Below are 15,899 nucleotides of genomic sequence, written 5' to 3'. Positions count from 1 at the left end.
ACAATGCACCATTATAAATATTTATTAAGTGATTTTTACTTGTATTTCTTTGTTTTGTTTCTTTTTTTTTTTAGCATTTCTTTATATGATTCTTCAAGTCTCTTCACTTATAAATAAATTCCTACATATTATTCACATTAAATTGAATAAAATTAATATTTTTTTTGAAAATTCTAAGGTTTTAAAATAAGATATTCTTTTCTTAAATTTTTATATCGAAAAATTTCTTCAAATTAGGGGTGATCATTGATTGGATTTTTAATGATCCAATCCACATCCATTATGATCCAAACAATTGGATTAGATTTTCGATCCAAATCCATTTTTTCAAAAAAAGTATATTGGATTTTTAAAAATCTAGATCCAAATATTTAGATCAAGTTTAAATCCAGATCTAAATATTTGGATCAAGTTTAAAATCCAAAATCCATTTTTCATAAAATAAATTCAAATTAAATTTTTTAAAACTTGTATCCATAGGGCTGACACCATAGAATTTGACAGATTTTTTGTCGGGGCCAACGAGGCCAAATTTCAGTATAGGATGAACTTAGATGACTTTCGAACGAATTTCGATCGGGGATGACGTGACCAAATTTGGGCCAAGGTCGACTTGACAAAATTTTAGTCGAGATCGACTTGACTGGATTTGACTGAATTTCGGCCAAGACCGATTTTGCGTAATACGACCAAATTTTGGTCAGAGCCGACTTGGCCAAATATGGCCACATTTGGGCCAGAGCCTGATCAGTCAAATTTCAGTCAGGGTTGACTCCACTAAATTCGTCGGCCGAGACCGACTTGACTGAATATGACCAATTTTGGATCACAGTCGACTAAGTTGAATATAGTCAAATTTCATTCAGGACTTACTCAACCGAATACGGCTAAATTTGGGCTAGTGCCGACTAGACCAAATTTTGGTCATGACCAACTCGACTGAATTTGGCCAAATTTAGGTCAGGACCGACTCGCCTAAATATGACCAAATTTTGGTCGTGATCGACTTTGTCGAATACGACCAAATTCAGGTTAGGACCAACTCAGTCAAATTTTGGTTGGGCCCAACACGACCAAATTTTGACCGGAATCGACTCGACTGAATTCGGTCGAATTTCGGTCGTGGCCGACTCAGTTGAATACGGCCAAATTTCGATCGTGACCGACTCATTTGAATACGGTCAAATTTTATCCTAGGCCATCTCAGCCGAATACGACCAAATTTGGGCCAGGGTCGACTCGACCAAATCTTATTCGAGGCCAACTCGATTGAATTCGACCAAATTTTGACTGGAGCCAACTAGGCTAAATACATCCAAATTTTGGTCGCGGTTGTCTCGGTTGAATACGGTCAAATTTTGTCTAGGTCGACTCAGCCCAATGCAGTCAAATTTGGGTCGGGGTGAACTCAACCGAATACTTCCAAATTTTGTTCAGGACCAGCTGGGTCAAATTTTGATCGAGACCGACTTGAAAGAATTTGGCCTAATTCAGCCAAATTTTGTATAGGGTCACGCCAACTCAATCAAATACGACTAAATTTGGGCTAGTCCATCTCAACCTTTAGCATAACCTAACCAAAAATATAAACTGAAAATTTGGATTGGATATTTTGGATTATCCATTTTGAATATCTAAATTTAGAGTATGAATATACAATCCATAAAATATATAAAATGTAGATCAGATTGATATCCAGATCCAATAAAATGGATTGGATTTTTAATAAAATGAATATTAAATGCATTGGATCATAGCAATAATGGATTGAATCATGAAAATTAGATTTTTTGCCCATCCTTAGTTTAACTTTTCAGATCATTCTCTACTTCCTTTCGCTCATTTAATTGTTCAATAAATATAAATTATTGTTGTTATCCTCATAATTTTTATTTTTAGGTGTTAAATAAATATTAATTATTACTTTTACCCTCATATTTTTATTCTTTCACTTTTATATGTATTTAATTTCTTTTTATTAATATTTTTTTATGAAAGTATAATTTAAATTTGTTAGTACAAATTTATGGATACATTAACAATTCTTTTATTAAACTTCTAAAATTTTTAATTGAATTGTAAGGTTTAAAGTTTATGAAAATGTCTCACGTCTCACGTCTCTCACGTTTCACGTCTCTCACGTCCCACGTCACTCACGTCTCAAATACTACGTCCCACGTCTCACGTCACACGTGTCATATCTCACGTCTTACGTCTCACGTCTCACGTCCCACATCTCATGTCCCACGTCTCATGTCCCACGACTCACGTCTCATGTCTCACGTTTTTCGTCTCACGTCACACCTCGCACGTTACGTCTCACGTCCCACGTCCTACGTCTCTCACGTACCACGTACCACGTTCCACTTCTCTCACGTCTCTCACGTCGCATGTCCTATGTGTCACGTGTCACGTCCCACGTCTCATGTCTCACGTTTTTCATCTCACGTCGCACGTCGCACGTCCCACGTCTCATGTCCCATATCTCATGTCTCACGTCTCACGTCCCACGTCCCACGTCCCATGTCTCATGTCCTACGTCTCACGTCCTACGTCTTATGTCCCACATCTCACGCCTAACGTCTTATGCCTCACGTCTCACGCGCCTCACGTCTCACGTCCCACGCCCACGTCTCCCCTTCCATGTTCCACGTAGCACCTCTCACGTCCCACGCCCACGTCTCACATTATTGCACTGAAATACTTGATTCTTTCATAAAATAATGTTGCTTTGGTTTACTGCTTGCAGTATAGCTAAAGTTCTAGTTTTTTATTGATCGAAAGAAGGAAGAGAAAGAACATTATTTTACTGAAAATAGGAAAGCTAACCTTATGCAACAACAATAATTTGAAGCTTTTGCAGATGTCTGCTATCATTACACCAATGATTTTAGAAAAGTGTTTAGATGTTGGCAGACAATATTTTTTTATTGGTTTTTTGTTCTAACATTCAATATGCGAAAAGATGTGTCACAAAATTCTAATCAAGGATGCGCAAAAAATCCATTTTTTATAATCCAATATATTTTTTCTATGATTTAATCCATTTAATATCTATTTTATTAAAAATTCAATCCATTTAAAATCCATTTTATTGGATATGAATATCAATATGATATATATTTTATATATTTTTTGAATTGGATATCCATTCTCTAAATCTAGATTTTCAAAATGGATAATCCAAAATATCCAATCCAAATTTTCAGTTTATATTTTTGGTTAGGTTAGGCTAAAAGTTGGTGTGACCCTATACAAAATTTGGCCAAATTCTATCAAGTCGGTCTCGATCGAAATTTGGCCCAGCTGGTCCTAGACAAATTTGGAAGTATTCGGTTGAGTTCACCCCGACCCAAATTTGATTGCATTAGGCTGAGTCAACCTAGAAAAAATTTGACCGTATTCAGCCGAGACAACCACGACCAAAATTTGGTTGTATTCAACCTAGTTGGCTCCAGTCAAAATTTGGTCGAATTCAATTGAGTTGGCTCCGATTGAGATTTGACTGAGTCGGCTCTGACCCAAATTTGGTCGTATTTGGCTGAGACGGCCTAGAGTGAAATTTGGCTGTATTCAAATGAGTCTGTCACGATCGAAATTTGGCCGTATTCAATTGAGTTAGGCACGAACGAAATTCGGCCGAATTTAGTCGAGTCGGCTCCGGTCAAAATTCGGTTGTGTTGGCCTCAACCAAAATTTGACCGAGTTGGTCCTGGCCTGAATTTGGTCGTATTCGACAGAGTTGATCGCGACCGAAATTTGGTCATATTTAGGCGAGTCGGTTCTAACCTAAATTTGGCCAAATTCAGTCGAGTTGGTCATGACCAAAATTTGGTCAAGACAGCACTTGCCCAAATTTAGCCTTATTCGGTCGACTAAGTCGCGGACGAAATTTGAGTATATTCAACTTAGTCGGTTGTGATCGAAAATTGACCATATTCAGTCAAGTCGGTCCCGGCCGACGAATTTAGTGGAGTCAACCCTGACCGAAATTTGACTGATCAAGCCTTGACCCAAATGTGGCCATCTTTGGTCAAGTCGACTCTGACCAAAATTTGGTCGTATTAGGCAAAATTGACCTTGGCCAAAATTCAGTCGAATCCAATCAAGTCGATCTCGCTTGAAATTTTGTCGAGTCGACCTTAGCCCAAATTCACGTCGTACCCGATCGAAATTCGTTCGAAAGTCATCTAAGTCCATCCCATGCTGAAATTTGGCTTCGTTGGCTTCGACAAAAAATCTGCCAAATTCTATGGTGTCAGCCCTATCGAAAATCTAATCCATATCCATTTTGGATCCAAATAATGGATGTGGATCCAAATTTGTGTCCATAGGGCTGACACCAAAGAATTTGACAGATTTGGTCGAATCCTTCCAAATTTTGTCCAAGACCAATTGGGTCAAATCTCGATCAGGACCGACTTGACAAAATTTGGCCTAATTCGGGCAAATTTTGTATAGGGTCACACCAACTCAATCAAATACGACTAAATTTGGGCTAGTCCGTCTCAACCTTTAGCCTAACCTAACAAAAAATATAAAGTGAAAATTTGGATTGGATATTTTGGATTATCCATTTTGAAAATCTAGATTTCGAGAATGGATATCCAATCCATAAAATGTATAAAATGTAGATTAGATTGATATCCAGATCCAATAAAATGAATTTTAAATGGATTAGCTTTTTAATAGAATGGATATTAAATGGATTGGATCATAAAAATTGGATTTTTTCTCACCTTACTTTTAAATGATGAATATTTTTACATTTATCTTTAAGAGATCATAGGTAACAAACTATATGTCTAATGCTTGTTTTCCATGAAGAGAACGTTCACCAAGAATGTCTTTATTCTTTCTCTTACCATTCAACTCTTACCTCTGCTGGTTTTATTACGAATAATAATACGTCTTTTCAAATCTTAGAATTGTAATATTGTTTTAACTCACTCCGTCCATAAAGAGAACTTCTATTAAAAATTATTGTGTCTACAAAATTTTCATAAGCACTTGGCGAGGAACTAAGAAGAACGACTTGGTCCTCGTCATCAATGTGTCTACACATAGCATGTGTGCATATGGAAGCAATGAAATGTAAATAAGAATGAACTAAAATAGTTGTGAGTGGTGAAATGCTGAACCTCATTCAATGATTTGTGTTCTTCTCTCATCACCATTGTCTACGTGTTTGGGTCCATAGTTAGTTGCTTAACGTGGATACAACTTATATTATCAACCAACCAAAACCTTAACTAGTTAAAGCTTTCCTTTTCAATTCTTAACTATGTATCCCCAACCACAAGGTCTCTGATATATATTTTAGTTAAGACCTTTTTATGTGTTAGATTATTTAAAAAAGTTCAGTTTTTTTATTTTTGTAAGACAAATTTGTACGAAAAATCTCATGTAATATGAAAATTTTTAGTAGTAATTATTTTTTAGAATAATGGTATTTTGATACCGAAATTTTTTTTACTTTTATTTGACATTATCATTCATTACTTTTATTACTTACTCTTTTCTCTTACAAATATACAAATTTATTTTTTTCGACTATTTTATCCCTACATAATTATCAAATTATTGTCAAACAACTTTCTTTTAACTTTTTAACTTGTTTTTCAACCACATTCATATATTAATTGTTAATATATATTTTTTTAGTGTGAGAACTTATAAAAGAATCATAGTCTTCATATTTTCTTTTTATTATTAAACTATGTTAGGAATTACCATAAATTTTTGACATTCTAAATAGCTTATTACTCTAAAATTTCAACCTAAAAAAGGTGCAATAGTCCTCTTCTAGTCCGCCTGACCTGTTTGTTTCGTCGGGTCAGCCTGGTTTATCTGTGTCGTTGGGCCCGCTTGGCCTGTGTGGGTTGTCAGGCCACCCTGGTCTGTCTAGGTTGTCAGGCCCACCTGACCTGTCTTGGTCGTAGAACTTGCCTAATTCGTTTGTGTTGTTAGGCCGGCCCGATCCGTCTGGATCGTTTGATCGACCCAGTCTGTCATTGCTGTCAAGCTTGCCCGATTCGTTTGGGGTTGAGTCTAGAATGTGAGGTTAAGTGAGAAGAATTTCAAATTCCACCAATTTTGATGTATTTGAATTTCTTATAATTTAGTTAATTAAAATACTTCAAACAAAATGCATACATTTTAAATGTTTTTTAATTTTTCTATCCAAACAAAACATTTCATTCCCAAAAATTCTAAATTCTTAAAAAAAAAAAATGAATTATTTCATTAAGATACTCTATCCAAACACATCATTAAACTATATTCGTGGTCCTTATGTATAGATGCATCAATTGATTAGTTTGCTTTAATGGTACCACGAGCCAATATTGTTCCTAATACAGTGAAAGAAAAAGTAATGTACCATAACAGTGATCGATTAATTAGTTTACTTTAGCTTCCATATGAGACATGTCCTTGCTGATCAAGACAGTAAATTTTATAAAACAATTTAAGCTACATAGAGATAATGTTAAAAGAGATAATGTTAAAATTGGTTGCCGTGAAACTACTTCTAAAGACAATTCAAAAATCAAAGAAAAGATCATGTTTGAATCTGAAAAGGTGATAAACTTTTATACTCATACAACTGGTATGCATTACTACATACAATTTATAGGATAATTTTTTCAATCAATGAGCTTGGAAAGTATGAGCAAGAATACATCATTTGGCACACGGTGATATCTTATAAATATTACAGTTTTTACCCCCATAATTTTTAAATCAATGTTTATATCATATATTTTGAACCTCTAAAATATTTTATTATACTATATTTTGCTTGCTTCTTGACATCTTCTCCTTTTCTAGCCACACCTCAATTCTAATTTTCACCAAAAAACAAATACCTTGAACAATTCCTTTTTAGAACCTCAAACTTTTGTATCAGAACCATATGGTATTGGATGGGTAATAAGTCTATCACAAAGCCTTCCTCTCTTTAAATCCCCATGCATTAACGTGATTCCGAAAACACGTTTTGAAAACCTCGAGCTGTGACTCGGACAGTAACGGGTTTTGAAAACTTCATGCAATAACGAAATTTGAAAATCTTAGGCAATATTAGGATTTTTGTAAATCATTGATAAGTTGCTCTAGTTGGAAGAGTTGTTGAAAACTCCGGATAATTTCTTAACTATGTTGAGTCTTCCAGAAAGAGAGAACTCAAGTAAAGCCATTAGAGAAAGAAACGCAAAAAACAACAAGGTAATGCTAGAACTATAACGTATTTGTTTTATTTTCTCGTATAGGTCCTACAAACTTAAATTCGAAGACCAATAAAAATTGAAAATTCATGGTAAGAGATGAGCAATAAGTTGAAGACATTATAGAAAGAGAAGAGCTTTTCTTAAAAGATAGAGATAACTTAAGAGATGGAAATCATGGAGAGAAAGATCATGAAATATAAGTTATTTGAATTAAATATTATGTTTTTTTTTTTGGCATTGTAGTATGTATAGGCAACAAGTATAGTGTGAAATAACAACAACAATACTTAGGTTTTGGATGACTGGATATAATATAAAATTTATTTAGTAACATATAGTACAAATTTTATGCAACAACAACAGTAATGTTTTCTTGAATCTTGTATTGCAGAAATTATACAACAAAAATATACATAAAACAATTTTTTTATAATGTGGTTTTCTTTAATTGTATATTTATATGTTTGGTATATGTTACATTCTTTTAATGTTTAACAATTTTATAAAATGATGCGAAACTATTCAAAATATAATACCTTGATAAATCATTTGTATCTCGATTCAGTTACCATGGTGCTAAACAATGTGTCATAACATATTTTATTTGTGTGCCACTAATCATTAATTTATTTAGTAGACACAATAAAGTTCATATATGTTAACATAGTTGAAATACTCTTGCCACGGTCAAAGGTTTTTATTAGTAAAACGTTTGAAAGAATTTGCATTTTGCAACAAGAGTGTGTCACTTCTTGAACAAAAAAGTGTTAGTTTGTATATTTTTAGTCATATATCCTACCGATTGTAAGATAATTAATTAAATGAACTATATAATTATATAATTTCCTAACAAAATACTTTTAAGAACTTATTAGGAAGATATCGTGCAAGTTCGTTAGAGTACAAGAACTTTTCAAGTGGTATATTGATGCTGAAAAAAATAAGTATAAAACAAACTCAAAATAAAAGAAAAAGAGAAGTTACAAATTTATAAAACTTGCCAAAATTATTATAAAATTTAAAAAAAATAAAAAATTAAGAATAATACAGCAATTTTTTCGAAGAAATCCCCAGAAAAGAAAACATAATTCTTTTTTTTGTAGAAGATATCATAACCATCGCCCATATCCCATAAAATAACCCACCACAAATAAAAACTAGTAAAAAATCCTATTTCTTAAAGAAAAAACCATAGTAGTACATTGTGGAATAAATGAAAAATTACTAATTTTTTTATTAAAAAAAAAAATTATACAAGATAAATGTAAATTGCAACCAAATATAACCCTAATCATCCTAAAAAGTAATAAAGGCTAAAAAGATACTACAAAAACAACATTAAGGCAACAAAGCCAATAAACACCTAATAACAATAAGGGAAGACAAATTCTTCCTATATGTTCGTCCTGCACCTTCCACAAATATAAAAGTTCTCCTTTTACTTTTTCTTTTTCGGAATGTACAATTCAAAGTCAAAAATTTCCATGACACAAGACTAATCTGATGCTGTAAGCTACTGTGCTTGAGTCCTCACATCTTGTTATTCACTTAATATTAGAAACATATTGGTATATGAAATACTTGAAGAAACAATGTAAGACTTTTGCTTTTGGATAATACATACAACACAACAAATTCACAAATTAAAAAACGATTAATGACAACCAAAAACTAAGAGAAAATAATGAATATGTAACATCCAGAAAAATTGTTAACCATAGCTTCTTTTACCAGCTATGGAAGTTCATCTCATTAACAGCTACACCACCATCTACATCATTCGCAAGAGATCCTGAACAATTTCTGACATTGCTGGTCGAAATTCAGGTTCATGCTGGAAAAAAAACAATTGACAAAAAAAAAAATGGGCCATAAGAAAGTGATATCATATTATATCATTCAAATAGAAAGAACTTGTGAATTGTAACTACAACCCTGATAAAGATACTGATTATCATTGCCACAGATAAAGTAGATAAAATGCATCAACCAGCATTATAGAAAATATGAAATGATATCCATATTTTTCTTGAGAAGTCCTATGAGGGAATCCAAGAGTAAGCATCGTATAAGAAACAAGACTCGTAAAAACACTGTTTTAAGATTTCTGGTTAAAAATGATGTAAATTTTTTATGTGGTTTGGACTCAGGACACATTTTTATAATATTCCCGTAATGAACCCATCATCTTAGTATATTGACACTTAATGTTATGTTATGGCTCGCACATTTCCATTTAAACTAAACAAATGAGAATTTTTAGACTACAAATGACAGGGCCAAAAGGTAAACCAACCCACTTTAATTGGTTTAAATCATTGGTTTTTTAGTGAAAGCAGGCTCAATATTTAATCATTGAAGATTACATTTGTACAATGAATCATGAGACAAGTTGAGTGACTTCAACATCTGTTATTGGATTTGGCATAAAAGTAGAGAGAAAATTACCTGTATACATGAAGAAATAATGTCTGCAAAACGTGACAAGGATTTCTTAGGATACTCTCCATTTAAAGAGGGGTCGACCATTTTTGACAATGCATCTATGTCATGGAGTTGAGGGATTGCCCATCTCACCAAAAACTGTTCTCCACGAGGCAGTGAGCTACAATCACACATAATTAATGGTGCCTTAGCCAAATCCAACCCTTCAATTACGACTTTGTTAAACACAAGTGTTTAATCACTAAAAGGAATGCTAACCTGTCATAGGATTTTCGGCCAGTGAGAAGTTCAAGCATTACAACTCCGAAGCTAAAGACATCACTTTGCAGTGTATAACTTCCATTCTCATATTCTGGGGCACTGTAACCATTACCTGTGAGTTGGTGTCCCGACAACTGAAAATAGATGCACTAGTGTTAGCCAAAAATGAACAAAAATGGAGAAAAGTTAACCCTTAGGGACAACTTGGAATCCAAACACATGTTCCTATTCTTTCATATTTATTAAGAATACAAGAATGTCACAAAGTATATTTAAAAAGGACTATGATACTTTGACAAAGTTTGACAAAGTTTATTTTTCAACATACACCAAACCTTTTTCAACCAAGTGTGCATTGAGGTGCTACCACGTGTATATTGTCAAAATCAACCAAACTTTGTTAAAACATAATTTTCCATCTAAAAAGCATAGAAGAACCAAAACTCCCAATCCCAGAACTATGTATGCATCGGTTTGAAATTAAGTGAAAAAATTAAAGCTGAAGAGTTACCCGACTAGAGGAGCCCGAAGATAGTAAAGAAACTAATCCACAATCAGAGACCTGAACTTCCAACTTGTCATTGAGGAGTACATTAGCAGATGTAAAGTTTCCGTGCACAATAGGTGGCTGAAAGTACTCATGCAAATACCTTATTTATGAGAAGAAAGGAGATGATCAAAATTAATGCTGTCAAGAAAATGACAAAACTACCTTGCAAGGATTGTATATATTGCATGACTTAAGATATTATTTTTAATACTTGACATAAAAATATGTTTCCAACCTCCAGAAAAGATGGCATTGTTCACTAACAATATTGAGTTTATCAAGTTACATGAAGGAGTTAATGATTTGTGACTAAATGCTAAACTTACTCTAAAGCTCTTGCCGCTCCAAGTGACACTTGAATGCGATCATCCCATGAAAGGTTAATCTGAAGTTTAGCATCTGAATGCAATGCATCATGAAGGGTGCCATTACTGCAATACTCATATGCAAGTAGGTGTTGGCTATGCTCGGCACAGTAACCCATAAGCTTTACAATATTAGCATGTTGAATTTTGGAGACACTGGAAGCTAATTGAAGAAACTGTTCGTGATTTAGGCCAATAGAAGCAGTAATATTCAGCTTCCTAACTGCCAGTAACTACAATGAAGATAGTTTGAATGATGTGAGCATATGAAGCTCCACTTGAATGAGTGAAACTAGTAAAATAATTAGCAACTGATCATGTCAAGTGAGCACAATAGAAAAAATCTTCAAAAATCATAAAGCATCAGATTCATTACAAAAAATAATGTCTGTCAAGTATGAAACTGCTATGCATCTTTGAGACTATGGAAGATTGAACTAACTAACAACAAGGGATCTACTAGCATGTCTTTATTTCGACATTGAGAAGCGCAGTTTAAACTTGAAACTAATCTTCTGAATTTAAGGGTAGTAGAGGAAAAGAAATACCGTTCAAACTATTAAGAGAGAGCAAAAAAGATGAACAAATGTCTGGTGTTTCCCTTTAATTTTAAATAATGCTGCTTGAATAAATAAAAAAATTAACTCAAATTGAAAATTTAACTCTTTTTCCCTTTCATTCCATTGACATAAGAATGCCCAATTATGATAAACTAAAAAAACATTACCTTTCCATCAGGGAGTTCAGCCCTATAAACAGGGCCAAGCATGCCTTCCCCAATATAATTTTCTAGGGAAAAACTATTTGTGTATTGCTGAAGTGATGCAACAGTATAAACTTTGATGGAATTTGTTACAATTTGTCTTTTGGTTGCTTCACCAAATATAGCTCGATTAATGATCAAATTCTCTCCAGGGATGATTGGAAGTTGATGTGGTGGTGCTGGCTGCAAGGGTGGAAGTTTTGAACTCCATCCTGCATTGTTGTTCAATACGTAAATGTTATTATTGCATTCTGAAATTGAAGAAATTCTTTTGCCATGTACTTCACCCCATATAGAGTATGATTTTTTGAATTGCAAATGGAGTTTAAGAAGTTATATTACAACAGGTAACACACTAAAAGAATAGAAGATTCATCATCAGATTTACCTTTCTCCTCATCATCAGTTGCTTCAAAAGGGGAGTCACTGCTTGTACGTTTATGCAAAGATCTTTTATACACGTTCATGTTATGTTTCTTATAACTCTTGTTCTCTGGTTTTCTCTTAAAGAACCACAACATTAGAAGACAAACTCCTAATGCAATAAATATTAAAAATCCTGCACCAACAATCCAAACTAATTTCTTGGTTCTGAAAGACCTCTCAGCAATTGCAGGCATTGGTGCTTTTATGGTGGTAGCAGATGGATTATTGGCCACTTTCCAAGGTGATATTGCAGGGGAAGGAGCCATAGCAAGGGGTGCAGGGGAAGCAGCTGGAGGTGATGGAATGATAGTAGTATTAAACGGATTCCCATCTTTTCTGCAAGGTAAATGCTACTATAACTAACTTGTATGAGAGATCTGGTAATGGGAATTTGAATGAATTTATTTTACCACAAGGCCTTATGCAAAAGAAGCTAAGCCAAAAATAAAAAGGCTTCAATAATCTGTAAAAGGATAATCTTAGCATATGGCTTTATATTTTATAGATATAAAGCTAAAGTAGAAAATTTCGAATGTAATATCTCCATGAAGGACAATAATAATACTTGAACAAAGATTTCAGTTTAGCCAGAGAAAGAAAGGAGTTTGACTAAAATACCATTTAGAGCAGAAAAATAAATGTCCAAAGTGTAAGCCATGACTCACCTCAGATTAGGGATACTCAACAACTCCGGAGGAATTGGCCCAGAGAATATATTGTTCTCTATATTCCTACATGATTATAAATTCACAGTGTAACTTAAACACAGTTTAAACATCCTAAGCATAAATAGTAGATAGGTATATAGACAACAGTCATTTGACTCATTTCTATGTCTACAAAGAGATTATGGTTTCTGAGAAATATACAGATCCTGAAGAGCGAGGTCCTGCAAAACAAAAAGGGTCCCAGAAAGTTGATTGTTCTGCAAATGTCTGCAAAATAAATAAAAATTTTAAAAGATGTATTCCTTTCATTTAGCAAGTACGAAAGCACAACTTCTTAGTTGGTAAAAGTTTACTCACAATGTGGTAAGAGATGACAAATTCCCCATTGAAGGAGGCAGCTGACCACTCAAGTTGTTTCCAGACAGATCCCTGTAGCAAGGAGCAGGATTTGTCATGGTGGAAAAAATAGACACTGAAATATCAATGTGATTTAAGACATTTTCTTACATATTCACCAAATCAGTGAAGTGTAGAAATGCATCTGGAATTTCTCCTTTCAGATGGTTATCTTTTAATGACCTAAAGGTGGCATCATATTCAAAATGAAGAAACAGATTATGTAAAAATATAACAACTTAGCATGGAGATAAGCAATGCTATAAACTCACAAGTCTGACAATTGAGTTAATGAGGACAAGGCATCTGGAATGCTTCCATTTAATTGATTAGCTGAGAGTGACCTAAAGTTATAAAAAGAAACATAGAAACTAGCATTAGGATAATCAATTATGGATATCAATACAAATGATTTAGCAATAGCCAGTACAATAAAACAAGTCACAATTTGGTGATTAAAGAAAACTTACAAGTTCCTTAAAGTAGGGGACAAAGTGGATGGAATGGCCCCTCCAATCTGGTTGTTGCTAAGATCCCTGCCCAATTGAGGAATAGAAAGCTTCTTGAGGTTTTCATGAAAATGAAAGCACAATTACAGAACCAAAAATAAGAAAGTATACAAAAGAAATGCAACAATTTCAATATTCCATATTTGAAATCATGCAATGCAAGACAAAGTTATTTCTTCTTAGTCAAGATCTATAATAGATCTGATTGGGAAAAATGGGTGTTGGAATACATGGCTTCTAAACAGATTTTTACCCTCTTAAGCAGTCCAAAGAATCACAGTAGGCTACTGAAGATAAAATGATTTGGGCAGCCAACAAAAAAGGGGAATTTACAGCAGCAAATGCTTAAAAAATATTAAATAATTTTCAAAATTTGCAATTTAATGATATTAGGAACAAGATTTGGAGAATTAAAGCACCTGAAAGAATGAAAATTTTTATTTGGCGGATCACACATGATAGAATTTTTACTAATCTACAGATATCCAAATGGAAAGCAACGAACTCAGCATGCCAACATTATTTATAGATGGAGGAGACAACTTTACACGCTTTGAGAGATTGTCCAACAGCTTTCCAAATATGGTAACACATCATAGATGCCGAAAATAAGAGCAGATTCTTAACTAAAAGTTGCAGAATTGGATAAAATAAAATCTGGCCCAGGCTATGAACAGTATAGCAAGCTGGATGACTTTGGGCGCACAGCTACTACTAAATGGGAGATGGAGAAATTGGCAACTAAATGACCCTAATTTTGTGAGAGACTTCAAGCCATGAGAGGTAATTTATCAGCAATGGGAATTGAACAAAGCCAACATGGAAAAATTAAGCCCCTCAAGTCCCTCTGTCACGCAGAATAAGCCGCAAGTCTCAGTCAAAAGGGAAGATGTGCTGAAGTTGTAAGGGGTGAACAAGAAAGGTGGGTAATAGGTTATGCAAAAAAGATAGTGAGAACTTCAGCTTTGGTGGCAGAATTATAGGGAGTTTATGTGGAGCTATGTTTAGTTAAGGAATTCAAACTATGGAGGTCTAAGTTGATTCTCAAATTGTGGTTACAGGTTTAATAGGCTCTAAAACAGGCTCTATTGCATGGAAGGTTATATTCAAACATCTTTACTCAGAAGCCAATCATTCTTGGCAAGGAAAATGGACATGGCATTCAGAAGTTCATAATTTCAACGGGGAAAATAAAAGAAAATAATAGTGTGCATTACCTGATTCAAATATATAATACTGAATTCATTGGTTTTGAAAGAAATGATAATGGTTTTCACCGTTTCTTGAAAAATCAAACACACTTACAATTCTATGATGGATGGGAAATCCAAATTACTTCCCAGTTGTCCACTTAAACTCATGCCTCCCAGTAGCCTGCCAACCCAAATATAAATTTTAGAGAGCCGTATCCCAAAGGGATCACATTCATCTTTATCAATTAAACAATTCAAGAACAGAAAGTAAAAGATAAAAAACAGTGTACTATTTAAGAAAATAGAACACAAAACAAGACCGAACAACCAACAATAGTTTAAGGAAGTGAGGAGAGACATACAAAGCAGTTATGTTGGAGAAGACACAACGCACACCTTCCCATTGTTCCAAGCATGGATCTCCTCCTATGGCTTTCCACCCCTCGAGGGGTGGTGAGCCAAGAGCCACATACAAACTATTGATTGCCGCAACTGTGAAGTGTGAACAATAATCACATTCAAAGAAAACGTTTAGCTAACACATGCAAACAGAATTCTGGTGATGCTTTAGTCTGACCGAAACAGAGCATCATAAAATTAGAAAGAAACTAAAAAATCAGAACCCTGAATTATACTATACCATCAAGAGGATCAGTGTCCGCAACACAGAAAGTTGCACCGAAAATCAACATTGAAAAGAAGAAAATGTACAAATTCATGTCTGAATTCCAACAACCCATTTCTTCCAAAGAAGCTGTTTTCCTCTATTAACAGCACCTTTTCCGCAGCCTTCAGACACAAACCTCAAAAACGTTACTAAATTCAGAATTGAAAATCGAAACAACAGAGAGTCTGCCAAAGGCGCAGACTTTGATGAGAATGAGGATAATTATGAGAAACTAAACATACCCTTTGGCAATCAGAGGAAAATAAAGTTGAAGTGAGTGAAGGTTGGAAGATGGTGGTTGAGAGTGTAAAAAGAAGAGATGGTTCCAATTGTCCAAAGTGCATACAGATGGAGACAGACACACTCTGTTCTGCTGCTTTGTTCTGCTTTCCAAAAGTATGAGCTCTCAACTACTACAACAACAACA

The 15,899-nt window shown here is 34.1% G+C and overlaps 1 protein-coding gene across 1 annotated transcript; it reads right to left on the bottom strand.

The window, feature by feature from the left end:
• Positions 1 to 8,567: 8,567 nt before the first annotated feature.
• LOC114176845 (protein STRUBBELIG-RECEPTOR FAMILY 3-like) lies at positions 8,568 to 15,899 on the bottom strand. Its single transcript, XM_028062025.1, has 17 exons — positions 15,715 to 15,899; positions 15,446 to 15,594; positions 15,168 to 15,297; positions 14,918 to 14,986; positions 13,574 to 13,639; positions 13,376 to 13,447; positions 13,215 to 13,286; positions 13,065 to 13,136; positions 12,909 to 12,974; positions 12,705 to 12,770; positions 12,002 to 12,375; positions 11,578 to 11,825; positions 10,812 to 11,083; positions 10,447 to 10,585; positions 9,933 to 10,069; positions 9,678 to 9,834; positions 8,568 to 9,063 (listed from the first exon to the last, which is right to left on the bottom strand). Exons 2-17 carry the CDS (start codon positions 15,543 to 15,545, stop codon positions 9,001 to 9,003), a joined length of 2,103 nt encoding a protein of 700 aa, XP_027917826.1. The 5' UTR covers positions 15,546 to 15,594; positions 15,715 to 15,899; the 3' UTR covers positions 8,568 to 9,000.

This window comes from Vigna unguiculata, chromosome 3 (genome assembly GCF_004118075.2).
Source record: "Vigna unguiculata cultivar IT97K-499-35 chromosome 3, ASM411807v1, whole genome shotgun sequence".
Taxonomy (NCBI): Eukaryota; Viridiplantae; Streptophyta; class Magnoliopsida; order Fabales; family Fabaceae; genus Vigna; species Vigna unguiculata.
This window is presented reverse-complemented; position numbering and strand designations above follow the sequence as displayed.

Bases quoted from the DNA above. Each gene is read 5' to 3' on its own strand.
- LOC114176845 (XM_028062025.1), bottom strand. From the start codon at position 15,545: ATGGGTTGTTGGAATTCAGACATGAATTTGTACATTTTCTTCTTTTCA. The intron at 15,298-15,445 runs GTATAGTATAAT...CACACTTCACAG, and splicing joins GGACACTGATCCTCTTGATG to TTGCGGCAATCAATAGTTTG. The intron at 14,987-15,167 runs GTATGTCTCTCC...TTGGGTTGGCAG, and splicing joins TTCTCCAACATAACTGCTTT to GCTACTGGGAGGCATGAGTT.